The 27,197-nt window shown below is 44.2% G+C and overlaps 3 protein-coding genes across 3 annotated transcripts in view; all 3 read right to left on the bottom strand.

Annotated features, from left to right (window-relative positions):
• trim16 (tripartite motif containing 16) overlaps positions 1-3,003 on the bottom strand; it is a 33,504-nt gene extending 30,501 nt beyond the window's left edge. The window contains 2 exon segments of the mRNA XM_020930638.2: positions 2,323-2,703; positions 2,753-3,003. The gene's annotated coding sequence lies outside the window, so the exon portion shown is untranslated.
• A 5,342-nt stretch (positions 3,004-8,345) lies between these two features.
• Positions 8,346-27,150, bottom strand: fads6 (fatty acid desaturase 6). The gene is given in 7 exon segments (XM_055149964.1): positions 8,346-8,522; positions 9,594-9,773; positions 11,381-11,413; positions 11,416-11,570; positions 11,703-11,888; positions 14,692-14,865; positions 26,742-27,150. Coding segments are annotated over 7 exon segments (1,287 nt in total). The 3' UTR covers positions 8,346-8,372.
• On the bottom strand, positions 15,912-19,790 carry LOC129407896 (fatty acid desaturase 6-like). The gene is made up of 5 exons (XM_055150476.1): positions 19,698-19,790; positions 19,257-19,437; positions 18,979-19,166; positions 17,143-17,322; positions 15,912-16,119 (listed from the first exon to the last, which is right to left on the bottom strand). The coding sequence occupies exons 1-5, from the start codon at positions 19,788-19,790 to the stop codon at positions 15,970-15,972; spliced, it is 792 nt and encodes a 263-aa protein (XP_055006451.1). The 3' UTR covers positions 15,912-15,969.
• Positions 27,151-27,197: the final 47 nt, after the last annotated feature.

Raw genomic sequence — 27,197 nt, 5'->3', positions numbered from 1 at the left:
TTCATAACAAAAATATCTTCCTTAACTCCCTTCTCAAACCAGTTCTTTTCCCTGGTTCAGATCTGAACCTCACTGTCCACAAAGAAGCGGTTTGTGGCTTTTAGGTGGAGATGTACATTAGACTGAGGTCCTGTGTTGCTCTCTTAGTCAAAGAAGGAGTCAAAGAGGCTCTTTTAGTTAAGAAAAATCCTTCCTTGAACAGAAATGGACGGCTCAGAGACCATCTGTCTCCCATTTACAACTTCATCCTCAAACCTAAAACAAATAGAACAACAGGGAGGTGCAGGTCAGGGCCAGAGGTGTGAAAACACTCACAATGGGTCTGAGTGATTCTGCTAACATGACCCACACTCAGATACAGATGAACAGGCTGAGCTACAAACAGAAACTGTAAACAAGTGTGCGTTAGTTTCAGAGGAGTTTCAGAGTAGTTAGCTCTTCCTTCAGGTAGATATAAGGCAGTGTCCAACAGTGTCTGATGAGAACTGAAGAAGCAGTTTGGATGAGCTGAAAAACATTTTCAACCAAAATAAACTTTTGTCCAATTGATAAACTTAATTTTTCCTTTGCCATATTTTAACCCCTTAACACCTGAATTTACATAGATGTACATTCAAAAAGTTTTATATGTGTTTTTGCCTTTAAGTAGAAGGTAAATTAAGTCAAGATTATTAATTTGATTATAGCAAAAAAATTAATAAATAGAAATTTGGGTGTGTTGCAAATTTGCGACAACTAGAACCAAGTGCTTGCCAAAGGTTCATAGGAACTTCCTGCACGTGCACGAACCGGCACTGACGGAAAGCAGCCGCTCTCTCCACTTTATATCTTCATCTAAACAGTTTGTCGTACATATTTGCGACAGTCGGCGTTAAGGAGCTAATTGTGACTGTGATTTTAAATCACAATACTGATGTAAAACGACTTCATAAAAGAAACAAGTGCACAGACGTCGCCGTTAAAAAAACACAGAACAACAGTGTTTCCCCAAATTTTTTTCTGGGGATCCATATTTTAAAAGTCACAAATCTTTGCAACCCAAGTCAATAGACATTACTCATACATTTGTGTCCATTACTGAACATTAAGCAGGATATTTTATTGTTGACTGAGTGATCGTGTCTCTGAACAATTTGTATTACCGTATTTTTTGGACTATAAGGCGCATCAAGTGAAACAAACGGAAGACACATGAGACTTGAGACTTTTTTATTCTGTACGAGACGACTAAAAAACAGACTGAATAATTAATGCAGCTTTGCGCACATTTGTTTACGTTTTACAGAAACAAAACTTAAAACCACATGGCTCATTGACATAAACTATAAGCAATAAAAAAAAAAACATGGGGATGTGGTTCAGCTTCTGTCGGACTCGACTCAGTGGAAATAAAAATCGGTTTCACACAACCAGTATAAAGTGCTCACTGTCAATTTTTGAGAAAATTAAGGGATTTTAAGTGTGCCTTATAGTCCGAAAAATACGGTATTCAAGTTTTAAACAAGGAAAAACAGTAATCACTGTTTTAGGCAGAGAACTTGTTAGGCAAAGTGGACCTACGTGCAGACCCTGACAAGCCAAACACAAAAAAATCTCTTGCGACCCAGTCTTTGGGTAATAATGCTCTAGACTACAACCCTGCTTTGACCTCTGACCTTTGACCTGAGCCCAAATGAGCCCAAATAAATACAAAAATAAATGCATCTAAACCAGGTCTGGAATTCAAATCACTTCAGAGATGGGCTTTAGATTAACTAGAACACAGAATATATTTAGATTTGTTTCATTTTATTCTGTAAAATGCAAAGTAGGGCCCAGCAGAGATCACTAAATTACTCAAACATGCACAGATGACATTTAAAACCTCTTCAGGCAAGTCTAAGATGAGGAAACAGCGTTAGAACACAGGAGTTTTTTTTTTTTTTTAATCTATTCAAATCTATTCAAACGTCACTCTGTACAACTCAAGACAAACCAGAACTGGACTGTTAAAGCTGCTCTGTGTAACGTTTCTGTTTGAGGGCACTCCACCTGCTTGTCTCCATGGAGATATTGTTTATCTTTACCTGGAAATTTCCACAGTATGGCTTTAACTTACTGTCAAGTATCCAGCATGTGTTCACGTAAGAGTTTACTGACCTGTTTGATATGTTTAATGCCCTACCCTGGAACATTCTAGGCAAAGCGGTAACATCTCCATGGAAACAAACAGGTGACAGACTCTTCTCCAGAAAAGTTACACAGTGCAGCTTTAAAATGAGTCCTTTAAACTCAAACGAATCCTTCACAAAACTCTAAAATCATGATAAAAATGTGTCTTACCTTTTATAATGTGAGGCTTCGGTGAACTGGTTCTGGGTTAGTCCTGGTTTAGTTCTGTTTTAGACCTGGTTCAGACCTGGATCAGACCTGGTTTAGACCTGGTTCAGACCTGGTTTAGTCCCTCCTCTGGCTCTTGTTCCTCTTGTGCTGTCCTGATCTCTCACTGACAGGTTTGTCTTGTGGCAGTTTCTCTTTTACACCTGGTTTAGTTCTGGTTTAGTCCTGGCGCTGGGTTAGTCCTGGTTTAGTTCTCTTTTAGACCTGTTTCACTTCTGGCTCAGTCCCTCCTCTGGCTCAGCTCCTCTTGTGCTCCTCTGATGTTTGACAGTTTTTGTGCTGAAGCAGTTCCTCTTTTAGCCCTGGTTTAGTCCTGTTGTAAACCTGGCTTAGACTTGGTTTAGTTTAGTCCTGGTTTAATCCTTTTGTAGACCTGGTTTAGTCTTAAGTCCCTCCTCTGGCTCTGCTCCTCATGTGCTCCTCTGGTGTCTCTCTGAAAGTTTTGTGCTGAAGTAGTTCCTCTTTTGGACCTGGTATAATCCTGCTGTAGATCTTGTTCAGACCTGGTTTAGTTCTGTTTCAGTTCTGGTTTTGGTCCCTCCTCTGGCTCTGGTCTGGCTCTGGTCTGGCTCTGGTCTGGCTCTGGTCTCTCTCTGGTCTCTGTCTGGTCTGTGTGTGTGAGTTTTGTGCTGAGGCAGTTCCTGGTTCCTCCCTGTGAGTCTGTGGGAGGAGCTGAGAGCAGAAGAACAACATTCTCTTCGTTCATTTACATGAAAAAGTCACTTCTCCAGAGCTGAAGGGGCGTGGTCTTTAACAGAAGGGGCGTGGTCTTTAACAGAAAGGGCGTGGCCTCCACTCCTTCTCTCCCCTCCTCTCCTCCTTTCCTCCTCTCTTCTCCTCTCCTCTCTCTCTCTCCTCTCTCTCTCTCCTCTCTCTCTTCTCTCCTCCTCTCCTCTCTTCCTCTCTCTCACTCCTTCTCTCCCCTCCTCTCCTCCTTTCCTCTCTCTTCTCCTCTCCTCTCTCCTCCTCTCTTCCTCTCTCCTCTCCTCCTTTTCTCTCTCTCTCCTCTCCTTTCTCCTCTCTCCTCTCCTCTCCTCTCCTCCTTTCTCTCTCTCTCCTCTCTCTCCTCCTCTCTCCTCCTTTCCTCTCTCCTCCTCTCCTCCTTTCTCCTCTCTCTCTCCTCCTTTTCTCTCTCTCCTCCTCTCCTCTGTCCTCCTCTCTCCTCCTTTCCTCTCTCCTCCTCTCCTCTACTCTCTCCTCGTCTCCTGTCTCTTCTTCTCTCCTCCTCTCCTCTGTCCTCTACTCTCTCCTCCTCTCTCTTCCTCTCTCCTTCCCTCCTTTTCTCTCTCCTCCTTTCCTCTCCTCTCTCCTCTGCTCTCTCTCTCCTTGTCTTCTCTCCTCCTCTCTCTTCTCTCCTTTCGTCTCCTCTCCTCCTCTCCTCTCTCTCCTCTCTGCTCTCCTCCTTTTCTCTCTCTCCTCCTCTCCTTCTCTCTCCTCTCCTCTCCTCTCCTCCTTTCCTCTCTCCTCCTCTCAGAAGAGGGCGTGGCCTGGAGCAGAAGTGGGCGTGGCCTCCCCTGTGTCACTCACCTGCACATACCTGAGCTCATACCTGGGTTAGTCCTGGTTTAGATCTAGAATAATCTTAGTTTCATGGATGACACACTTGAAAGGATTTTTGTGTTTTATGATTTAATCCTGGTTTAGTTTTGGTCTGAACCTGTTTTTGGATCACGACAAAGTCCTGACTTAGTCCTGACTTAGACTTATTGTTCGTTAAATCTGGTTTAGATCTAGAATAGAACAGAAAAAAAATCAGTCTTTGTGGCATGTGTCTAGTCCCGGTCTAGTCTCGGTCTAGTCGGTCTAGTCCTGGTCTAGTCTCGGTCTAGTCCTGGTCTAGTCTCGGTCTAGTCTCGGTCTAGTCCTCGGTCCAGACCTGGTTTTCACTCAGATCTTGATCCAGTCTTTCACCACAGATGGATTAAGAGATTACATGCAGGTTTGTTTCCATGGTAACGCTCAAAACAAACCAGATTATGATTGATGACGAATCAAAACATTTAAACTTGATCCTTTCACTTTTGTTTGAACAAATTTAAAAAAAGAATCATGACCGAGCAGAAATTATTGAGGAAGTATCGAAGTATTAGTAGTAGTAATACTAGTAGTAGAGTAATAGTAGTTGCAGTTGTTGTAGTGCTGGTACTAGTAGTAGTAGCAGAAGTAGCAGAAATAGTAGTGGTAATAGTAGCATTAGTAGTAGCAGTATCAATAGTAGTAGTAGTTATTGTAGTAGTAGTAGTAGTAGTAGTAACAGTAGCAGTTGTAGTAGTTATTGTAGTAGTAATGGTAATAGTGGTAGTAGTAGTAGTAGCAGTAACAGTATTAGTAGCAGCAGCAGTAGTAGTAGTAGTAGTAGTAGTAGTAGTAGTAGTAGTAGCAGTAGTAGTAGTAGTAGTAGTAGTAGTAGCAGTAGTAGTAGTAGTAGTAGTAGTAGCAGTAGTAGTAGTAGTAGTAGTAGCTAGTAGTAGTAGTAGTAGTAGTAGTAGTAGTAGTAGTAGCAGTAGTAGTAGTAGTAGTAGTAGTAGCAGTAGTAGTAGTAGTAGTAGTAGTAGTAGTAGTAGTAGTAGCAGTAGTAGTAGTAGTAGCGTAGTAGTAGCAGTAGTAGTAGTAGTAGTAGTAGTAGTAGTAGTAGTAACTAGTAGTAGTAGTAGTAGTAGTAGTAGTAGTAGTAGTAGTAGTAGTAGTAGTAGTAGCTAGTAGTAGTAGCAGTAGTAGTAGTAGTAGCAGTAGTAGCAGTAGTAGTAGTAGTAGTAGTAGTAGTAGCAGTAGTAGTAGTAGTAGTAGTACTAGCAGTAGTAGTAGTAGTAGTAGTACTAGCAGTAGTAGTAGTAGTAGTACTAGCAGTAGTAGTAGTAGTAGTAGTACTAGCAGTAGTAGTAGTAGTAGTAGTAGTAGTAGTAGTAGTAGTATTGTTAGAGTTGTGGCTGCCCTCTGCTGGCTGCTTTCTGTCATCACACTGTTCTTATTTCTGTTCCTCTTTGCGTCAGAACTGTGTCCCAGGGCAGAGGAAGTAGATTTTCAAAATAAAAAAACTGGGACACTCTCGGTTTGTGGAGGTTGGTAAAAAAATAAAATTGTGAAACGAGCACGACATCAAAGAAAACAGTTTTGTATTCGGCCCATTCATGACAAACATGAGTCAGTATAGTCACATTTTCTTTGTTTTTAAGCAGCTTTTCTTTATTTTTCATAAACAAATGTTTATGTTTCTCTTTACTGTTGTCAGGATCAAATTGGTCAAAAATAGAGACACCTGAGACATTTCTTGTATAAAACTGGGACAAATCTCTTAAATTTTTAACAATGTGAGAGACTAACCAAAAAAACTGTCAGCTAATGCTAATACAAATGCTAACGCTAATGCTACTGCACAAGTGTCAAACATACGGCCTGGGGGCCAGATGTGGCCCTCCAAGATCTTTAATCTGGCCCCCAGCTGATTTTCTACTAAAATATTTTAATGATATTTTCTATTAAAATCTCGTTAATTTTCTGTAGTGTTTATCACAGCAGCGTCTCCAGCGTCTCTGTACGTGGCCCCTCCCACCAGAGCAGCACAAATGAAGACTTGTCTCTTTCCAAACGCTCTTAAAGGACGATCGTTTTGACTGTTGACCGTGACACCCTCATCAGAAAAATGTCCAACATGAGAAAAGTGGAGCCGAGTGCAGGATTTTACAACAAAAATTTACTTTTCCTGTTTACAGACAAGTTCATGTTCAAACTTTGTGTTGAAATTGAATTTTTCTTAAAGTTTCAGGTTGTTCATAATATTATAATATTTTGTAAAAGAAAGAGTTCATCAATTAAAAAAGATTTATGTAATAGATTTGTGTTTCTCTGCACAAATATTTGAACTTATTGTTATTTTGGGGTTTATATGACATGAGTTTTCTGATCCGGACACTTTGGGATCAAAGTCGGTTGGACACGACGCCCGGAACAAAATGAGTTTGAGACTCCTGTTCTACTGCAACGACTAATGCCGCTAATGCTAAATGTTATTTGAAAGGGATTTGTTTTTAACAGCACACATCAGATAAATAGCTCAGATACATGAGTTCTTTCTGGTCAGATTGTGTAAAAATAAAGCTCAGATTAAACTCTAACATGCCTCAGACAGAGCAGGGCTTACAGTTAGCATGTGGCTCTTGAGGGAAATTTTAGCATCAAACTAACTCATTAAAAACACACATGATCAGTGAAATAAAACAGATGGTTTATATGAAACTAAATAAAACATTAAATTTAACATGTTTGCAAAAGGATTTCACAATAAAAGTCCAGCAGGATTCCAACAATAATAAGATAAAATGTCCGTTCTGTTGTGTTGTTCATTATTGTGTTTGTCGATAAACAGGTTAAAGTTTATCTGTAACTTTTCAGTGCAAACTTTTCCATTGTAAATAAAGGGAAATATTTAGTTTAAAGGCTCATGTGACACTTTTCTCTGATTTCTGTTCTAATGTTTTTTCCTCGTCACAAACACAAACAGACCTGGAGTTGGAGTTAGTTCTGGTTTAGTCCTGGTTTAGACTTGATTTAGTCTTAGTTTAGTCCTGGTTTAGTCTTAGTTTAGTCCTGGTTTAGTTCTGGTTTAGTTCTGGTTTAGTCTTGATTTAGTCCTGGTTTAGTTCTGGTTTAGTCTTAGTTTAGTCCCGGTTTAGTCTTAGTTTAGTCCTGGTTTTGTTCTGGTTTAATCTTAGTTTAGTCCTGGTTTAGTCCCAGTTTAGTCTTAGTTTAATCCTGGTTTAGTCTTGATTTAGTCCTAGTTTAGTCCTGGTTTAGACCTGCTTTAGTCCCAGTTTAGTCCGAGTCTAGTCCTGGTTTAGTCTTGGTTTAGTCTTAGTTTAGTCCTGGTTTAGTCTTAGTTTAGTCCTGGTTTAGTTCTGGTTTAATCTTAGTTTAGTCCTGGTTTAGTCCCGGTTTAGTCTTAGTTTAATCCTGGTTTAGTCTTGATTTAGTCCTAGTTTAGTCCTGGTTTAGACCTGCTTTAGTCCCAGTTTAGTCCGAGTCTAGTCCTGGTTTAGTCTTGGTTTAGTCTGGTTTAGTTCTGGTTTAGTCCTGGTTTAGTCTTAGTTTAGTCCCGGTTTAGTCTTAGTTTAGTCCTGGTTTAGTCTTGGTTTAGTCTTAGTTTAGTCCCGGTTTAGTTCTGGTTTAGTCTTGGTTTAGTCCCGGTTTAGTCTTAGTTTAATCCTGGTTTAGTCTTGATTTAGTCCTAGTTCAGTCCTGGTTTAGACCTGCTTTAGTCCCAATTTAGTCCGGGTCTAGTCCTGGTTTAGTCTTAGTTTAGTCCCAGTTTTAGTCCTGCTTTAGTCCCAGTCTAGTCCCGGTCTAGTCCAGTTTTAAAACTGGTTTAGCCCCGGTTTAGTCCTGGTTTAGTCTTAGTTTAGTCCCTATTTATTCCCGGTCTAGTCCTGGTTTAGTCCCAGTCTAGTCCAATTTTAGTCCTGGTCTAGTCCTAGTTTAGTCCTGGTTTAGTCTTAGTTTAGTCCTGAATTAGATCAAATTGGTCAAAAATAGGGACACCTGGGACTGTCCCGGGGAAACAGAGTTGTCTAGTCACCCTATTCATGACATCACAAGGTGGAACAGAGCGTTTTGAGCTTCGCAGATGTAGACAGACTCATAATAAAGATTTACTCAAACATGAAGAAACAAAACACAAGTCCGGGTCTGTTTATGTTTTTGAAGAGGAAACAACTTTAGAACACGACTTAAATCTCACAAGAGTCACTTATGTTTAATATTTGACCTTTAACTTTAAGTATATTATAAGTTTCATGTGAATAGTTCCAGTATTTACAGAAATCTGAATCATAAACATTTGGTATAAACTTCTGTTTTGGCTTTAATTCCAAAAATAATCCCAAAGAGAATCCTGCGTCGTGTTTCCTCGCTCCTCGTTCACCTGTGACCCCGCGTCTCCTCTGGACAGGTGTGCCCCAGGTCCTGTGCTCTGATTGGACGGCTGATCAAACCCCGCGTTCTCATTGGATGCCCACGAGCTCGGTGATGGGCGGGGCCAGCACCATGAGCTCGTGGTATTGGTGGAAAAACAGTCGGAGGCGGGACAAGTACGAGTCCTGTTGGTACGGCAACGACTTGGACTTCAAGAACTGACTGACGACCGGCTTCACCTGGAACGAGACGAGTCAGACCTGGTTTAGACCTGGTCTAGTCCTGGTCTAGTCCAGGTTTAGACCCAGTTTAGACCCGGTTTAGTCCTGGTTTAGTCCTGGTTTAGTCCTCACGTTCAGACACATGTTGTAGGACTTTAGCCCTGGTTTAGTCCTGGTCTAGTCCTAGTCTAGTCCTGGTCTAGTCCTGACCTTCAGACACATGTTGTCGGACTTTAGTCTTGGTTTAGTCTTGGTTTAGTCCTGGTCTAGTCCTGACCTTCAGACACGTTGTCGGACTTTAGTCCTGGTCTAGTGCTCGTTTAGTCCTGGTTTAGTCCCGGGTTAGTCCTGGTTTAATCCTGACCTTCAGACACATGTTGTCGGACTTTAGTCCTGGTTTAGTCCTGGTTTAGTCCTGGTTTAGTCCCGGGTTAGTCCTGACCTTCAGACACATGTTGTCGGACTTTAGTCCTGGTTTAGTCCTGGTTTAATCCTGACCTTCAGACACATGTTGTCGGACTTTAGTCCTGGTTTAGTCCTGGTTTAGTCCCGGGTTAGTCCTGACCTTCAGACACATGTTGTCGGACTTTAGTCCTGGTTTAGTCCTGGTTTAGTCCTGGTTTAGTCCCGGGTTAGTCCTGACCTTCAGACACATGTTGTCGGACTTTAGTCCTGGTTTAGTCCTGGTTTAGTCCTGGTTTAGTCCCGGGTTAGTCCTGACCTTCAGACACATGTTGTCGGACTTTAGTCCTGGTTTAGTCCTGGTTTAGTCCCGGGTTAGTCCTGACCTTCAGACACATGTTGTCGGACTTTAGTCCTGGTTTAGTCCTGGTTTAGTCCCGGGTTAGTCCTGACCTTCAGACACATGTTGTCGGACTTTAGTCCTGGTTTAGTCCTGGTTTAGTCCTGGTTTAGTCCCGGGTTAGTCCCGGGTTAGTCCTGACCTTCAGACACATGTTGTCGGACTTTAGTCCTGGTTTAGTCCTGGTTTAGTCCCGGGTTAGTCCTGACCTTCAGACACATGTTGTCGGACTTTAGTCCTGGTTTAGTCCTGGTTTAGTCCTGGTTTAGTCCCGGGTTAGTCCTGACCTTCAGACACATGTTGTCGGACAGCGTGGGGAACAGGTGATGCTCCACGTGGCAGCTGATCAGGGAGTGTCCGAAGGTCCAGTCCAGGAGCAGGTTTCTGGGCAGGTTCAGGACACCGTGACTCATCTGGAAAATCCTCTTTGGTCTCTGGTCCGGGGAGAACATGGACAGACCGATGTGCTACAGGAGAGGAGAGGAAGAGAGGAGGAGAGGAGGAGGAGAGGAGGAGGAGGAGGATGGAGGAGGAGAGAGGAGGAGAGGAGGAGAGAGGAGGAGGAGAGGAGGAGGAGGAGAGGAGAGAGGAGGAGAGAGGAGGAGAGAGGAGAGAGAGAGGAGAGAGGAGAGAGAGGAGGAGGAGAGAGGAGGAGGAGAGAGGAGAGGAGGAGGAGGAGGAGGAGGAGAGAGGAGAGGAGGAGAGAGGAGGAGGAGGAGAGAGGAGAGAGAGAGGAGGAGGAGGAGGAGAGGAGGAGGAGGAGAGGAGGAGGAGGAGAGGAGAGGAGGAGAGGAGGAGAGGAGGAGAGGAGGAGAGGAGGAGGAGGAGGAGAGGAGAGAGGAGAGGAGAGAGGAGGATGAGGAGGAGGAGAGAGGAGGAGAGGAGGAGAGGAGGAGAGGAGAGAGAGGAGGAGAGGAGAGAGGAGAGAGGAGGAGGAGGGACAGTACAGGTGAGATGTTTCTTCAGTGTGGATCCGCTCTGTTGTACCTGGTGTTTTAGTGTGAAGTGTGAGTCAGTCTGAGCCTGAACTTCACACTGATGAGAAATGAGACCTGCTGCCATGGGGATTAACAATTAAAATATTTTTGGCCAAAGTTTCTGCTTTTCCCTTTTATTTCATATTTGAGATTTAATCTGTGGATCATGTGACGAGCTCCTGACCAGACTGTGGCATTAGATCAGAGTCAGGTCTGCTCCAGGTCTGCTCCAGGTCTGCTCCAGGTCTGGTTTAAATCTGTGGATTACAGTCATGTGACCTGTAGAGTCTGGACCATGGGACCTCCGGGTCCAGTGTCTGAGGAATGTTAAACTGTGCCACTTTGATTCTGTGTCACTGTGTAGAAAAAGACTTTAGAGCCTGGAGGTGTAAACTCTGTCTCTGAGGGACACATAATTAAATATATTTAAACATAATTAAACATATTTAAATATACTTAAATAACATTTAAAGAGCGTAGTGACACAGACACAGAATATTTAAGTGAATCACTCAGAGAATCACCTTTAAAAAGACGGTGTTTTATGGGACATTTATGTTTCGTCTGAATCACAGTTATAATAGCAGGATTTGGAAAATTTGCTGTAAAAATACTTTTGGTCATTTAGGCCAATTGAGCAGAGAACCTGAGGACCACATTTGGCCCCTGGGCCATAGTCTGGACACCCTAGACTGCGGCGGTAACTGTGCCTGATGTGAGTCAGCGCGTTCAGGGTAACCACAAACTCTGAACGGACATAGCTAACACACTAGCCGCCGCGTTCCAAACAGGAAGTGAGCACGGCTCCATCGACTTTGGCTCCAAATGACTTTTCATTGAAATGCTGAAACGTAAAATCTCTCTGTACCTGCTGCTGTGAACCTCATCATTTTGGTCTGAAAATGTTAATGTATTAACCCGTTCTACATGATCCTGGTGTTTTTATTTCATTATTTTGTCCATAAATAAATTCCCATTCTTAATATCAACATATATATTATATATCTGCCGCCTCGATGAGCTTCATTTGCCTGGAGCTGAACTCTGCAGTGACGTCACGTCTTTACAGTCTGTGGTCTAAAGGTTTGTGTTGTTACCTGGAAGATGTTGACGTGGATGTACGGCAGAGAGAGAACAGGTTCCTGGTGAAGAACATGCAGCCGAGCGCAGACGGAACCGAGCAGAACCCACAGACCCGGACCAGGATCCAGAAGTGAGACCAGAGCCCCAGAGAAACCATCAGGAGGGTCCGGAGAGACGAGAGCACGGACTGGTGCTTCAACTGGGCTGGAACAGACAGAATATATGTGTAAAAGTACTACTACTACTACTACTACTACTACTACTACTACTACTACTACTACTACTACTACTACTACTACTACTACAACTCCTCCTGCTCCGTTGTGGGCGCAGTACCGAGAGCGACCAGCGGGGTGATGACGGGGACGGCGAGCGGAGCGATGAACAGGTACAGGCCTCGGCTCAGACTCGGGACTTTCCAGGTGGACGAGTCTCCCAGACCGAGCACGTTTGTGTGGGCGTGATGCAGCTTCACGTGGGCCTGGACCCCGGCGTCCGCACTGAACGCACCGCACCGCACACCTGAGAGACACAGGACACAGAGAGTCAGATGCCCTCCCAGTGAGTGAGAGAGAGGAACAGCGAGACACTTTATTCATCTTGAGGTAAAATTCAAGTTTTGCTGCAGTAACATTTCCCCTGTGCGTCTCAGTCCCTTTGAGTCTGAGTCAAAGGTCTCAGTTGGTCAGGAGGACTGCTCAGGGAGGGTCAGGTCCTCTGTGTCCTGCAGCGTCACAGCGGCCTCCAGGGGGCGCCGGGTGAACACAACAGAAAAGGCCTCAGTCTCACTCCGCTCTGGTGGTGTTTCGGGCAGTGTTCCCTCAAAGTGTTTCCTCTGGAAGGTCTTTTATCACGTGCGGTGTAAAAAGCCTGAAGCATCTCAAAGGTCCATGGCAAAATTCTTATCTTGCCTCTTACACGGTCTCCATGGAAACAGGAAAAAACAAACGGCTCATTTCCACAGAACTGTAATAAGATCTGAAGATGAATCCAAGATGTGTCGTGTTGTTTTCAGGGGTCTGTGCTCAGCGGCTCATGGGACAAAAGTTTACACGGTGCGATTTTTGGCCCTTTTTGAGCAGATTTTTCACTCGTGCAACTCTTTTTGGGATCTGATTTTTGGCGTAGTAACATGTAGTAACATGGTAGTAACATGGAGTAACATGGAGTAACATGGAGTAACATGGAGTAATACCTCACGACCAGCTCTCAATCGGCAGTCGTAGGTCACAAAAATATGTGTACATCCCGTATAAATCTGACAAAGATCACTTTTTGGAGCTTTGAGAATTTAAACACTTTAAAAAGTTTATGTTGTGAAAATAGAAAATAATCCTACAAAATCCGACCTTTGTGAAAGACCCTGAACCTCTGATGCCCTGAAGAACACGGGCAGTTCACAATTCCCAAAATGCATTGCGCTTTTGTGGGAAAATTGTCATGATGTGATGTTAAAAACTGAGCTCAAAACGCAAAAAGTTCCAAAAACTGCTCAGGATGTGTCAGATGCCCTCCCCCCGTGTGTGTGTCAGATGCCCTCCCCCCGTGTGTGTGTCAGATGCCCTCCCCCGTGTGTGTGTCAGATGCCCTCCCCGTGTGTGTGTCAGATGCCCTCCCCTGTGTGTGTCAGATGCCCTCCCCCGTGTGTGTGTCAGATGCCCTCCCTGTGTGTGTGTCAGATGCCTCCCCCCGTGTGTGTGTCAGATGCCCTCCCCCTGTGTGTGTGTCAGATGCCCTCCCCCCGTGTGTGTGTCAGATGCCCTCCCTGTGTGTGTCAGATGCCCTCCCCCTGTGTGTGTCAGATGCCCTCCCTGTGTGTGTCAGATGCCCTCCCTGTGTGTGTCAGATGCCCTCCCCCCGTGTGTGTGTCAGATGCCCTCCCCCCGTGTGTGTGTCAGATGCCCTCCCCCGTGTGTGTCAGATGCCCTCCCCCCTGTGTGTGTCAGATGCCCTCCCCCCGTGTGTGTGTCAGATGCCTCCCCCCGTGTGTGTGTCAGATGCCCTCCCCCGTGTGTGTGTCAGATGCCCTCCCCTGTGTGTGTGTCAGATGCCCTCCCCCGTGTGTGTGTCAGATGCCCTCCCCCCTGTGTGTGTGTCAGATGCCCTCCCCCTGTGTGTGTCAGATGCCCTCCCCCCGTGTGTGTGTCAGATGCCCTCCCCCGTGTGTGTGTCAGATGCCCTCCCCCCCATGTGTGTGTCAGATGCCCTCCCCCGTGTGTGTCAGATGCCCTCCCCCCGTGTGTGTCAGATGCCCTCTCCCCCCTGTGTGTGTCAGATGCCCTCCCTGTGTGTGTGTCAGATGCCCTCCCCCCGTGTGTGTCAGATGCCCTCCCCCCTGTGTGTGTCAGATGCCCTCCCCCGTGTGTGTGTCAGATGCCCTCCCCCCGTGTGTGTGTCAGATGCCCTCCCCCCTGTGTGTGTCAGATGCCCTCCCCCCGTGTGTGTGTCAGATGCCCTCCCCCGTGTGTGTGTCAGATGCCCTCCCCTGTGTGTGTGTCAGATGCCCTCCCCCCGTGTGTGTGTCAGATGCCCTCCCCCCGTGTGTGTGTCAGATGCCCTCCCCCTGTGTGTGTCAGATGCCCTCCCCCCGTGTGTGTGTCAGATGCCCTCCCCTGTGTGTGTCAGATGCCCTCCCCCCAGATGCCCTCCCCCCGTGTGTGTGTCAGATGCCCTCCCCGTGTGTGTGTCAGATGCCCTCCCCCGTGTGTGTGTCAGATGCCCTCCCCGTGTGTGTCAGATGCCCTCCCCGTGTGTGTGTCAGATGCCCTCCCCCCGTGTGTGTGTCAGATGCCCTCCCCCGTGTGTGTGTCAGATGCCCTCCCCCGTGTGTGTCAGATGCCCTCCCCCCGTGTGTGTCAGATGCCCCCCCTGTGTGTGTGTCAGATGCCCTCCCCCTGTGTGTGTCAGATGCCCTCCCCCCGTGTGTGTGTCAGATGCCTCCCCGTGTGTGTGTCAGATGCCCTCCCCCCGTGTGTGTGTCAGATGCCCTCCCCCCGTGTGTGTGTCAGATGCCCTCCCTGTGTGTGTGTCAGATGCCCTCCCCTGTGTGTGTGTCAGATGCCCTCCCCCTGTGTGTCAGATGCCCTCCCCGTGTGTGTGTCAGATGCCCTGCCCTCCCCGTGTGTGTCAGATGCCTCCCCCCGTGTGTGGTCAGATGCCCTCCCCCCGTGTGTGTCAGATGCCCTCCCCCCGTGTGTGTGTGTCAGATGCCCTCCCCCCGTGTGTGTCAGATGCCCTCCCCCCGTGTGTGTCAGATGCCCTCCCAGATGCTCCCCCGTGTGTGTGTCAGATGCCCTCCCCCCGTGTGTGTCAGATGCCCTCCCGCTCCTCACCTCGATGAAGAACACGGCCCAGATGCGGTTGAGGAGGGGCGAGCGGCTCAGGGACGAGTGGCTGGACAGATGAGCTCCTTTCACCGTGATGACGGCGTGACAGACTCCCAGGACCAGCAGCGCCGGGGCGAAGACGAGGAGCGACGAAGAGCGCAGGAGCAGGAACCCTGAGGCGAAGACAGAGAGAAACACCACGAAAACAGCTCAGAGGGGCGAGGTTTAAGGCAGAACTTCTCAACCTTATTGATCCACAAGAGAAATGATTTGGACACAGGAGTCACACGTCACAATATAAATATAATAACACAGAGCAAAAATATAAATGTCGATAATAAATTCTAAATAAGTAACAAAAAAGAGCAAGAAACATGTGTGAAATAAAACATAATAGTTTAAATGTAAATGTACAAGTCAAAATAAAATAGAAAAATTAATAATAAAATATAAAATCACAGCTTTATACAAGAGGTCAAAGGAAGACAGTGAAAAAACACAGTTAACTTATAATAAAATGGATCCAGTTGTGCTCCGTAAATGTTATTTATCTTGTAACTTAAGTCAAAACTGAAAAGCTCTGAATGAATAAACATTCAAACATGAGCAGGGCTGATGTCATTAATATACCTCGATACAGTGCACTTTTGATTCAATTNCCTGGTTTAGTCTTAGTTTAGTCCCTATTTATTCCCGGTCTAGTCCTGGTTTAGTCCCAGTCTAGTCCAATTTTAGTCCTGGTCTAGTCCTAGTTTAGTCCTGGTTTAGTCTTAGTTTAGTCCTGAATTAGATCAAATTGGTCAAAAAATAGGGACACCTGGGACTGTCCCGGGGAAACAGAGTTGTCTAGTCACCCTATTCATGACATCACAAGGTGGAACAGAGCGTTTTGAGCTTCGCAGATGTAGACAGACTCATAATAAAGATTTACTCAAACATGAAGAAACAAAACACAAGTCCGGTCTGTTTATGTTTTTGAAGAGGAAACAACTTTAGAACACGACTTAAATCTCACAAGAGTCACTTATGTTTAATATTTGACCTTTAACTTTAAGTATATTATAAGTTTCATGTGAATAGTTCCAGTATTTACAGAAATCTGAATCATAAACATTTGGTATAAACTTCTGTTTTGGCTTTAATTCCAAAAATAATCCCAAAGAGAATCCTGCGTCGTGTTTCCTCGCTCCTCGTTCACCTGTGACCCCGCGTCTCCTCTGGACAGGTGTGCCCCAGGTCCTGTGCTCTGATTGGACGGCTGATCAAACCCCGCGTTCTCATTGGATGCCCACGAGCTCGGTGATGGGCGGGGCCAGCACCATGAGCTCGTGGTATTGGTGGAAAAACAGTCGGAGGCGGGACAAGTACGAGTCCTGTTGGTACGGCAACGACTTGGACTTCAAGAACCGACTGACGACCGGCTTCACCTGGAACGAGACGAGTCAGACCTGGTTTAGACCTGGTCTAGTCCTGGTCTAGTCCAGGTTTAGACCCAGTTTAGACCTGGTTTAGTCCTGGTTTAGTCCTGGTTCAGGTTCAGACACATGTTGTAGGACTTTAGCCCTGGTTTAGTCCTGGTCTAGTCCTGGTCTAGTCCTCGTTTAGTCCTGGTCTAGTCCTGACCTTCAGACACATGTTGTCGGACTTTAGTCTTGGTCTTAGTCCTTGGTTTAGTCCTGGTTTAGTCCTGACCTTCAGACACATGTTGTCGGACTTTAGTCCTGGTCTAGTGCTCGTTTAGTCCTGGTTTAGTCCCGGGTTAGTCCTGGTTTAATCCTGACCTTCAGACACATGTTGTCGGACTTTAGTCCTGTTTTTAGTCCTGGTTTAGTCCTGGTTTAGTCCCGGTTTAGTCCGGGTTAGTCCCGGTGTTAGTCCTGACCTTCAGACACATGTTGTCGGACTTTAGTCCTGGTTTAGTCCTGGTTTAGTCCCGGGTTAGTCCTGACCTTCAGACACATGTTGTCGGACTTTAGTCCTGGTTTAGTCCTGGTTTAGTCCCGGGTTAGTCCTGACCTTCAGACACATGTTGTCGGACTTTAGTCCTGGTTTAGTCCTGGTTTAGTCCCGGGTTAGTCCTGACCTTCAGACACATGTTGTCGGACTTTAGTCCTGGTTTAGTCCTGGTTTAGTCCTGGTTTAGTCCCGGGTTAGTCCTGACCTTCAGACACATGTTGTCGGACTTTAGTCCTGGTTTAGTCCCTGGTTTAGTCCCGGGTTAGTCCTGACCTTCAGACACATGTTGTCGGACTTTAGTCCTGGTTTAGTCCTGGTTTAGTCCCGGGTTAGTCCTGACCTTCAGACACATGTTGTCGGACTTTAGTCCTGGTTTAGTCCTGGTTTAGTCCGGTTAGTCCTGAGTCCTGGGTTTAGTCCTCCTGACCTTCAGACACATGTTGTCGGACTTTAGTCCTGGTTTAGTCCTGGTTTAGTCCCGGGTTAGTCCTGACCTTCAGACACATGTTGTCGGACAGCGTGGGGAACAGGTGATGCTCCACGTGGCAGCTGATCAGGGAGTGTCCGAAGGTCCAGTCCAGGAGCAGGTTTCTGGGCAGGTTCAGGACACCGTGACTCATCTGGAAAATCCTCTTTGGTCTCTGGTCCGGGGAGAACATGGACAGACCGATGTGCTACAGGAGAGGAGAGGAGGATGAGGAGGAGAGGAAGAGAGGAGGAGGAGGAGAGAGGAGAGAGGAGGAGAGAGAGAGGAGAGAGAGAGAGGAGGAGAGAGGAGAGAGGAGAGAGGAGGAGAGAGAGAGGAGAGAGAGGAGAGGAGGAGAGAGAGAGGAGAGGAGGAGGAGGAGAGAGAGAGGAGAGGAGAGAGAGGAGAGAGAGAGAGAGGAGAGAGGAGAGAGGAGAGAGAGGAGTGAGGAGGAGAGGAGGAGAGGAGGAGAGAGGAGGAGAGGAGGAGGAGAGAGGAGGAGAGGAGGAGAGGAGGAGAGAGGAGAGGAGGAGAGAGGAGAGAGGAGGAGGAGAGGAGAGAGGAGGAGAGAGGAGGAGAGAGGAGGAGAGAGGAGGAGAGAGAGAGAGAGGAGGAGGAGAGGAGGAGTGAGGAGGAGAGAGAGGAGGAGAGGAGGAGAGGAGGAGAGGAGGAGAGGAGGAGGAGGAGAGAGGAGGAGGATGAGGAGGAGAGGAGGAGGAGGAGAGGAGGGAGTGAGGAGGAGCAGGTGAGATGTTTCTTCAGTGTGGATCCGCTCTGTTGTACCTGGTGTTTTAGTGTGAAGTGTGAGTCAGTCTGAGCCTGAACTTCACACTGATGAGAAATGAGACCTGCTTGCCATGGGGATTAACAATTAAAATATTTTTTGGCCAAAGTTTCTGCTTTTCCCTTTTATTTCATATTTGAGATTTAATCTGTGGATCATGTGATGAGCTCCTGACCAGACTGTGGCATTAGATCAGAGTCAGGTCTGCTCCAGGTCTGCTCCAGGTCTGGTTTAAATCTGTGGATTACAGTCATGTGACCTGTAGAGTCTGGACCATGGGACCTCCGGGTCCAGTGTCTGAGGAATGTTAAACTGTGCCACTTTGATTCTGTGTCACTGTGTGGAAAAAGACTTTAGAGACTGGAGGTGTAAACTCTGTCTCTGAGGGACACATAATTAAATATATTTAAACATAATTAAACATATTTAAATATATTTAAATAACATTTAAAGAGCGTAGTGACACAGACACAGAATATTTAAGTGAATCACTCAGAGAATCACCTTTAAAAAGACGGTGTTTTATGGGACATTTATGTTTCGTCTGAATCACAGTTATAATAGCAGGATTTGGAAAATTTGCTGTAAAAATACTTTTGGTCATTTAGGCCAATTGAGCAGAGAACCTGAGGACCGCATTTGGCCCCTGGGCCATAGTCTGGACACCCTAGACTGCGGCGGTAACTGTGCCTGATGTGAGTCAGCGCGTTCAGGGTAACCACAAACTCTGAACGGACATAGCTAACACACTAGCCGCCGCGTTCCAAACAGGAAGTGAGCACGGCTCCATCGACTTTGGCTCCAAATGACTTTTCATTGAAATGCTGAAACGTAAAATCTCTCTGTACCTGCTGCTGTGAACCTCATCATTTTGGTCTGAAAATGTTAATGTATTAACCCGTTCTACATGATCCTGGTGTTTTTATTTCATTATTTTGTCCATAAATAAATTCCCATTCTTAATATCAACTCCAGATTCACCGCGTAACTGCCGCCTCGATGAGCTTCATTTGCCTGGAGCTGAACTCTGCAGTGACGTCACGTCTTTACAGTCTGTGGTCTAAAGGTTTGTGTTGTTACCTGGAAGATGTTGACGTGGATGTACGGCAGAGAGAACAGGTTCCTGGTGAAGAACATGCAGCCGAGCGCAGACGGAACCGAGCAGAACCCACAGACCCGGACCAGGATCCAGAAGTGAGACCAGAGCCCCAGAGAAACCATCAGGAGGGTCCGGAGAGACGAGAGCACGGACTGGTGCTTCAACTGGGCTGGAACAGACAGAATATATGTGTAAAAGTACTACTACTACTACTACTACTACTACTACAACTCCTCCTGCTCCGTTGTGGGCGCAGTACCGAGAGCGACCAGCGGGGTGATGACGGGGACGGCGAGCGGAGCGATGAACAGGTACAGGCCTCGGCTCAGACTCGGGACTTTCCAGGTGGACGAGTCTCCCAGACCGAGCACGTTTGTGTGGGCGTGATGCAGCTTCACGTGGGCCTGGACCCCGGCGTCCGCACTGAACGCACCGCACACCTGAGAGACACAGGACACAGAGAGTCAGATGCCCTCCCAGTGAGTGAGAGAGAGGAACAGCGAGACACTTTATTCATCTTGAGGTAAATTCAAGTTTTGCTGCAGTAACATTTCCCCTGTGCGTCTCAGTCCCTTTGAGTCTGAGTCAAAGGTCTCAGTTGGTCAGGAGGACTGCTCAGGGAGGGTCAGGTCCTCTGTGTCCTGCAGCGTCACAGCGGCCTCCAGGGGGCGCCGGGTGAACACAACAGAAAAGGCCTCACTCTCACTCCGCTCTGGTGTTTCGGGCAGTGTTCCCTCAAAGTGTTTCCTCTGGAAGGTCTTTTATCACGTGCGGTGTAAAAAGCCTGAAGCATCTCAAAGGTCCATGGCAAAATTCTTATCTTGCCTCTTACACGGTCTCCATGGAAACAGGAAAAACAAACGGCTCATTTCCACAGAACTGTAATAAGATCTGAAGATGAATCCAAGATGTGTCGTGTTGTTTTCAGGGGTCTGTGCTCAGCGGCTCATGGGACAAAAGTTTACACGGTGCGATTTTTGGCCCTTTTTGAGCAGATTTTTCACTCGTGCAACTCTTTTTGGGATCTGATTTTTGGCGTAGTAACATGTAGTAACATGTAGTAACATGGAGTAACATGGAGTAACATGGAGTAACACCTCACGACCAGCTCTCAATCGGCAGTCGTAGGTCGCAAAAATATGTGTACATCCCGTATAAATCTGACAAAGATCACTTTTTGGAGCTTTGAGAATTTAAACACTTTAAAAAGTTTATGTTGTGAAAATAGAAAATAATCCTACAAAATCCGACCTTTGTGAAAGACCCTGAACCTCTGATGCCCTGAAGAACACGGGCAGTTCACAATTCCCAAAATGCACTGCGCTCGTGTGGGAAAATTGTCATGATGTGATGTTCAAAACTGAGCTCAAAAAGCAAAAAGTTCCAAAAAGTTCAGTGCTCAGGATGTGTCAGATGCCCTCCCCCCGTGTGTGTGTCAGATGCCCTCCCCCCGTGTGTGTGTCAGATGCCCTCCCCCCCCGTGTGTGTGTCAGATGCCCTCCCCCCCCGTGTGTGTGTCAGATGCCCTCCCCCCCGTGTGTGTGTCAGATGCCCTCCCCCCCGTGTGTGTCAGATGCCCTCCCCCCCGTGTGTGTGTCAGATGCCCTCCCCCCCCGTGTGTGTCAGATGCCCTCCCCCCCGTGTGTGTGTCAGATGCCCTCGAGATGCCCTCCCCCGTGTGTGTGTCAGATGCCCTCCCAGATGCCCTCCCGTGTAGATGCCCTCAGATGCCCACCCTCCCAGATGCCCTCGTGTGTGTGTCAGATGCCAGATGCCCTGTGTGTGAGATGCCCTCCCGTGTGTGTCAGATGCCCTCCCCGTGTGTGTCAGATGCCCTAGGGTACGAGATGGCAGATGGAGATGCAGATGAGATGCCCTCCCTGTGTGTGTCAGATGCCCTCGTGTGTGTGTCAGATGACGTGTGTGTCAGATGAGATGCCCTCCCAGATGCCCTCCCCCGTGTGTGTCAGATGACCAGATGCAGATGCGCCGGGGTGTCGAAGACGAGATGAGATGCGTGTGTGTCAGATGCGAAGAGCGCAGATGAGATGCAGGAACCCTGAGGCGAAGACAGAGAAACACCACGAAAACAGCTCAGAGGGGCGAGGTTTAAGGCAGAACTTCTCAACCTTATTGATCCACAAGAGAAATGATTTGGACACAGGAGTCACACGTCACAATATAAATATAATAACACAGAGCAAAAATATAAATGTCGATAATAAATTCTAAATAAGTAACAAAAAAGAGCAAGAAACATGTGTGAAATAAAACATAATAGTTTAAATGTAAATGTACAAGTCAAAATAAAATAGAAAAATTAATAATAAAATATAAAAATCACAGCTTTATACAAGAGGTCAAAGGAAGACAGTGAAAAAACACAGTTAACTTATAATAAAATGGATCCAGTTGTGCTCCGTAAATGTTATTTATCTTGTAACTTAAGTCAAAACTGAAAAGCTCTGAATGAATAAACATTCAAACATGAGCAGGGCTGATGTCATTAATATACCTCGATACAGTGCACTTTTGATTCAATACAATTCGATATTTCAAATTGATTCAATACGGTTCAATAAAAAATAAAATCTAAATCAAGTCTGTGATAATAAAAGTCTTTGTTAAACCACTTCTTGTGCAAAATTCATATGAAACACAAACATTTTATTCATCAGAACAGTGAAAATGTCAAATGTGTCGCATAAACGAGTTTCCTTCCTCTAATCCAGGGTTGTCAAACACACGGCCCGGGGGCTGGATCCGGTCCTGCAAGACCTTTAATCTGGCCCTCGGCTGATTTTCTACTAAAATATTTTTATGATATTTTCTATTAAAATCTTGTTAATTTTCTGTGGTGTTTATCGCAGCAGCGTCTCCAGCGTCTCTGTACGTGGCCCCTCCCACCAGAGCAGCACAAATGAAGACTTGTCTCTTTCCAAACGCTCTTAAAGGACGATCGTTTTGACTGTTGACCGTGACACCCTCATCAGAAAAATGTCCAACATGAGAAAAGTGGAGCCGAGTGCAGAATTTTACAACAAAAATGAACTTATTCCTATTTACATACAAGTTCATGTTAAAACATTGTGTTGAAATTGTATTTTTCTTAAAGTTTCAGGTTGTTCATAATATTTCAATATTTTGTAAAAGAAAAAGTTCATCAATTTAAACAGATTTCTGTAACAAATTTGTGTTTCTCTGCACAAATATTTGAACGCATTGTTATTTTTGGGGTTTATATGACATGAGTTTTCTGATCCGGACACTTTGGATCAAAGTCGGTTGGACACGACCCCCCGGACCAAAATGAGTTTGACACTCCTGATGTAAACAAACAACAAAACTGTAGCTGTAAAATAATTTTGTAAAATATACCAAAAAATACTCTACAATACGTCAATACAGCAGCCCACAATATTGATTTTAAATTATACGATATATTGAAATTTCAATATTTTTGCACAGCCCTAATTAAGAGACAGATCATTTGTTCCTATTTGTTTGTAAAGTGTTTTTGAGCATCCAAAAAAGCGCTATATAAGTCTGATGTATTCTTCTTCTTATTATTATTTATTACATCAGGCAGTAAATCTTATTATCTCATATTATTTAAGTCTCATTACATCAAATTAAAGGTCTGACCAGGACAGGTTTGTGTAAACGAAGAAACACAAACTCCTGAAGTCCGTGTCAGAAACTCTTTAATATTTCAGAGGCACAGGGTCATTTACAGTTACTCACAGATCACATGACCTGCCCCTGGTCACATGACACGACTGTCTTTACTAAAGTGTGATCTGTTATAAGGTGTAAATCCTGAGTTTTTGAATCACTCTTTTTGGTAAAGTTTGTGTCACAGAAAATAAGAACATATGAAAATAAACAACGACACAGTGAACAGGACTGAGTATCATTAAAGGGCCCATCTGATGCAAAAACAACTTTTCAGAGCTTTCAGTGTATTTCTGCCACCCTCCCACATGACAACGAACTAAAGCTGCTACAACGAAAATGTAAAATAAAATAAAATAAAACCAGTAAAATAAAATAAAACCAGTAAAATAAATTAAAACCAGTAAAATAAAATAAAACCAGTAAAATAAAATAAAACCAGTAAAATAATATAAAATCAGTAAAATAAAATAAAACCAGTAAAAGTAAAATAAAACCAGTAAAATAAAATAAAACCAGTAAAATAAAATAAAACCAGTAAAATAAAATAAAACCAGTAAAATAAAATAAAACCAGTAAAATAAAATAAAACCAGTAAAATAAAATAAAACCAGTAAAATAAAATAAAACCAGTAAAATAAAATAAAACCAGTAAAATAAAATAAAACCAGTAAAATAAAATAAAACCAGTAAAATAAAATAAAACCAGTAAAATAAAATAAAACCAGTAAAATAAAATAAAACCAGTAAAATAAAGTAAAACCAGTAAAATAAAATAAAACCAGTAAAATAAAATAAAACCAGTAAAATAATATAAAACCAGTAAAATAATATAAAACCACTAAAATGATATAAAACCAGTAAAATAAAATAAAACCAGTAAAATAAAATAAAACCAGTAAAATAAAATAAAACCAGTAAAATAAAGTAAAACCAGTAAAATAAAATAAAACCAGTAAAATAAAATAAAAACTATAAAATAAAATAAAACCAGTAAAATAAAGTAAAACCAGTAAAATAAAATAAAACCAGTAAAATAATAAAACAGTAAAATAAAATAAACCAGTAAAAATAAATAAAACCAGTAAAATAAATAAAACCAGTAAATAAATAAAACCAGTAAAATAATATAAAACCAGTAAAATAATATAAAACCACTAAAATGATATAAAACCAGTAAAATAAAATAAAACCAGTAAAATAAAATAAAACCTGTCAAATAAAATAAAACCAGTAAAATAAAGTAAAACCAGTAAAATAAAATAAAACCAGCAAAATAAAATAAAACCAGTAAAATAAAATAAAAACAAAATCATAGAATAGAAATAAATAAATAAATCGACGCGGTGCTTGAGCTTCGTGCTCCTCAAAGTCCTCGTCCGATTCCGGGTCCAACACATGCGGCTGAACGCGCTGTATCTCCATGATGAATAAAAGTTTATTCCTGCCTCTATCAGGGTCACGTCTGTCTCCCCCTCCCTCCCTGAGACGGCGGAGGAAGGGCGGCTCACTCGTCGCCTACGTCACGTTTGGAGGGCGGAGCCTGTGCTTTCTCAGGACGGGCGGGGGGAGGAGCAATAGTCGGACTTTCATAGTTCCTGGTTTGTGACGTCTCCAAGAAATCTATTGTGTAATGGACGTTCCAAAACCCAAACTGTGCTTGTTTATGTGCAGAAGATACAATGTGAAAAGAGTTATTTTGCATCAGATGAGCCGATACGATACATACCTCGATACAGTGCACTTCAATTCAATACGATATATTTCAAATCGATTCGATACGGTCCAATAAAAAATAAAGTCTAAATCATGTCTGTGATTCTAAAAGTGTTTGTTAAACCACTTCTTCTTGTGCAAAGTTCATCTGAAACACAAACATTTTCATCATCAAAACAGTGAAAATGTCAAATGTGTCGCAAAAATGAGTTTCCTTCCTCTAAACAAACTTCAGTTTGTTCAGTTCAGTTACAGTTACTGTTTCAGTGAGTGGTAATTGGATTACAGTTACTTTGTTGAAATAAATGGATTACATGGCGATATTTTCCTGTTTTCACATTTTGGGCTAAACCAGGATTTAAACCAGGACTAAACCAGGTTTAGTCCAGGTTTAGTCCTGGTTTAGTGTCCAGCAATGAGTGGAATTACAAAAAAAAAAGTGAAATGTGAAAAAAAAGTGAAAACAGGAAAATATCGCTGTGTAATCGATTTATTTCAACAAAGTAACTGTAATTTAATTACCGCTCACTGAAACAGTAACTGTAACTGAATACAGTTACTCATCATTTGTACTCTGATTACATAACTCTGGTACTTGTAATCTGTTACTCCACAACACTGTGTATCAGTCTTTTGATCTGCCATAATAATGTAATAATGAATTTAAATTAAAATACCTCAAGTTGAAGCTTTTCTCAGCAATTTTTAGGTGTGATTAAAAAAAGAGATGAATTAGATCAATTAATTACAGATCATAATTCATTAATCTCTCAGTTTTTTTAATCTCTTGACAGGACGAAACCAAACCAAACTGGAGCAAGACTAAACTCAGCTCCAGGTTTGTTTGTGACGAGGAAACGACGTTAGAACAGAGATCAGATTATTTCAAGTTAAAACGTGGTCACTGCCGCGTCTTTGTACAAAGGAAGGAAAGTGTCTGATGTAGGTTATTGTTCTGTAGTAAACTGTGTATAAAGAACAGGGTCAAAGGTCACGGCAGGTTCATGGGAAATGTATGCGATTGATCTGACCCACTTTTCTACGCTCGACGTGAACACGAGCGACACTGGGCAACGTTTCATCTTTTTCCCTTTCATTTCTCTCGTGTTCTAACGTCGTCCTTCATCACAAACGAGTCTGAAGAGGTTTTAAATCAGGCGTCACCGAACCACATTATCTGTCCAGACTGTGACGGGGGTCGAGGTCGTAGAACAGAAGTGCTTGACCCTGACGACACAGATTATATTCTTTGAAAACCTCCGCACTTTCTTTACATCAGACAAACTGCACAATCCTCACGCTGAACAAAAAAATTATCTTTAGTTCTTTGAAAACTTGTCTCTCTCTGTCAACTTTTCGTACTTTAACACGAGACATTTTTCTGTCCTAAACTGCACCACAGAACTCTGCACCTGCGACTGTCACTGTTTGATCTGCAGTTTGTCAGGGGATGAAAATTCGGTGGTAAATGTAAATACGACATATAATTATTTAGATACAAATATAAATACTTCATATAACTTTTAACTGAAAAAATCTACAAAATACAAGATGCAGACGTGTTATTATTTGCCAAAAAGTAATTTAAAAAAATAGGACATGACTTAGAGTCATCCATGCATGTTTGAGTAATCTAGCGATCTCTCCTGGGCCCTATTCAAACCCTCCTCACGGTCAGCAGTACAAGTCGGTACAAGGCTCCGCCCATAACCCTACACCCCCCCACACACATGCTCCCACACGATAATTCATGCAGAAGTGAACAAAAACATGACACAAGACAGAGCTGCATGAAAGTAAAACTTAGACACTTCGCTCATATGTTGGTAAATAAACCAAAAAATACTCTTGGCGATATATCGATACAACAGCCTACGATATCGTACTGTATCATCACATTAAACGATACGATATACATCGTTATTTTGATATTTTTGCACAACCCTCCTGGTATTATAGTTTTTTAACATTAAAATCCTGTCAGTGCATTTACTGTCGTCTCTTTTAAACAAAAGGTGCAAACGTTCAGAAATAATCAGAATTGCCTCATGAGAACTTCACAGAACTCTGTAGTTGTGTGAAAGAGATCGCCTTCTACCGTAAAATTCCATGAATTTTCCAAAACTTTCACTGAATTTACAAAATTATTTTCCAGGATTTCCATGACCGTGGGAACCGCGTGCACCTGAAGCGTTTTATTTCATTCAGAACCGTTTTGAAGTTTAACCTGCTTTTATATTTATGCCAGTGTTTTGTCAGCTCACCTTGTTTTGTAAATGTTCTCTTTAAAAAGCGCTATATTCATAAAATGTGTTATTATTAATTATTAGTGTGGAACAGAGTAAAGTTTTACCGGGGACCAGCGCCACAAAGGCCAGGCCGAGGATGGTGCAGTCTTTCCCGCGGAGCTCCCACCAGCTGCTGCCCTTCACCTGCTCCTGCACCAGCCTCCGCAGCTCCAGCATCAGCGTCTCCTCCGCGCCGCTCCGCCCGCTCCGCCCGCTCCCCTGCGCCTCTGTCCCGGGCTGCACGCCGCCCGCAGCCCGCCTCTTCTTCATCCCCGCGTCCGCGTCCGCGTCCTCTCCGCGGCCGCGCTCCCTCTGCTCCTGCGGGACTCGGTGCGTCTCCATCGGACACTTCAGAGCCGGAGCGGCGCGGTCCCTGCGGCTCCGTCCTCTTTTAAACTCTTCCTGAACCCGGAGGATCCCAGAAGCCGCAGCGCAGGTCTGAGCGAGCGGAGCGTGCGACAGGACGGCCGCCATGTTGGGACTGGACACTTTCATTCTACAATTAAAATCAATGCAATTAC

Source organism: Boleophthalmus pectinirostris, unplaced genomic scaffold (assembly GCF_026225935.1).
Source record: "Boleophthalmus pectinirostris isolate CB_2022bp ecotype Guang Dong unplaced genomic scaffold, ASM2622593v1 HiC_scaffold_14, whole genome shotgun sequence".
Lineage (NCBI taxonomy): Eukaryota > Metazoa > Chordata > Actinopteri > Gobiiformes > Gobiidae > Boleophthalmus > Boleophthalmus pectinirostris.
This window is presented reverse-complemented; position numbering and strand designations above follow the sequence as displayed.

Coding starts and splice junctions, on each gene's coding strand:
- LOC129407896 (XM_055150476.1), bottom strand. CDS start 19,790: ATGCTTCAGGCTTTTTACACCGCACGTGATAAAAGACCTTCCAGAGGA. Junction 19,438..19,697: donor AACACCAGAGCGGAGTGAGA/GTGAGGCCTTTT, acceptor TGTGTCTCTCAG/GTGTGCGGTGCGTTCAGTGC. Junction 16,120..17,142: donor CCGACAACATGTGTCTGAAG/GTCAGGACTAAC, acceptor GTCTCGTTCCAG/GTGAAGCCGGTCGTCAGTCG.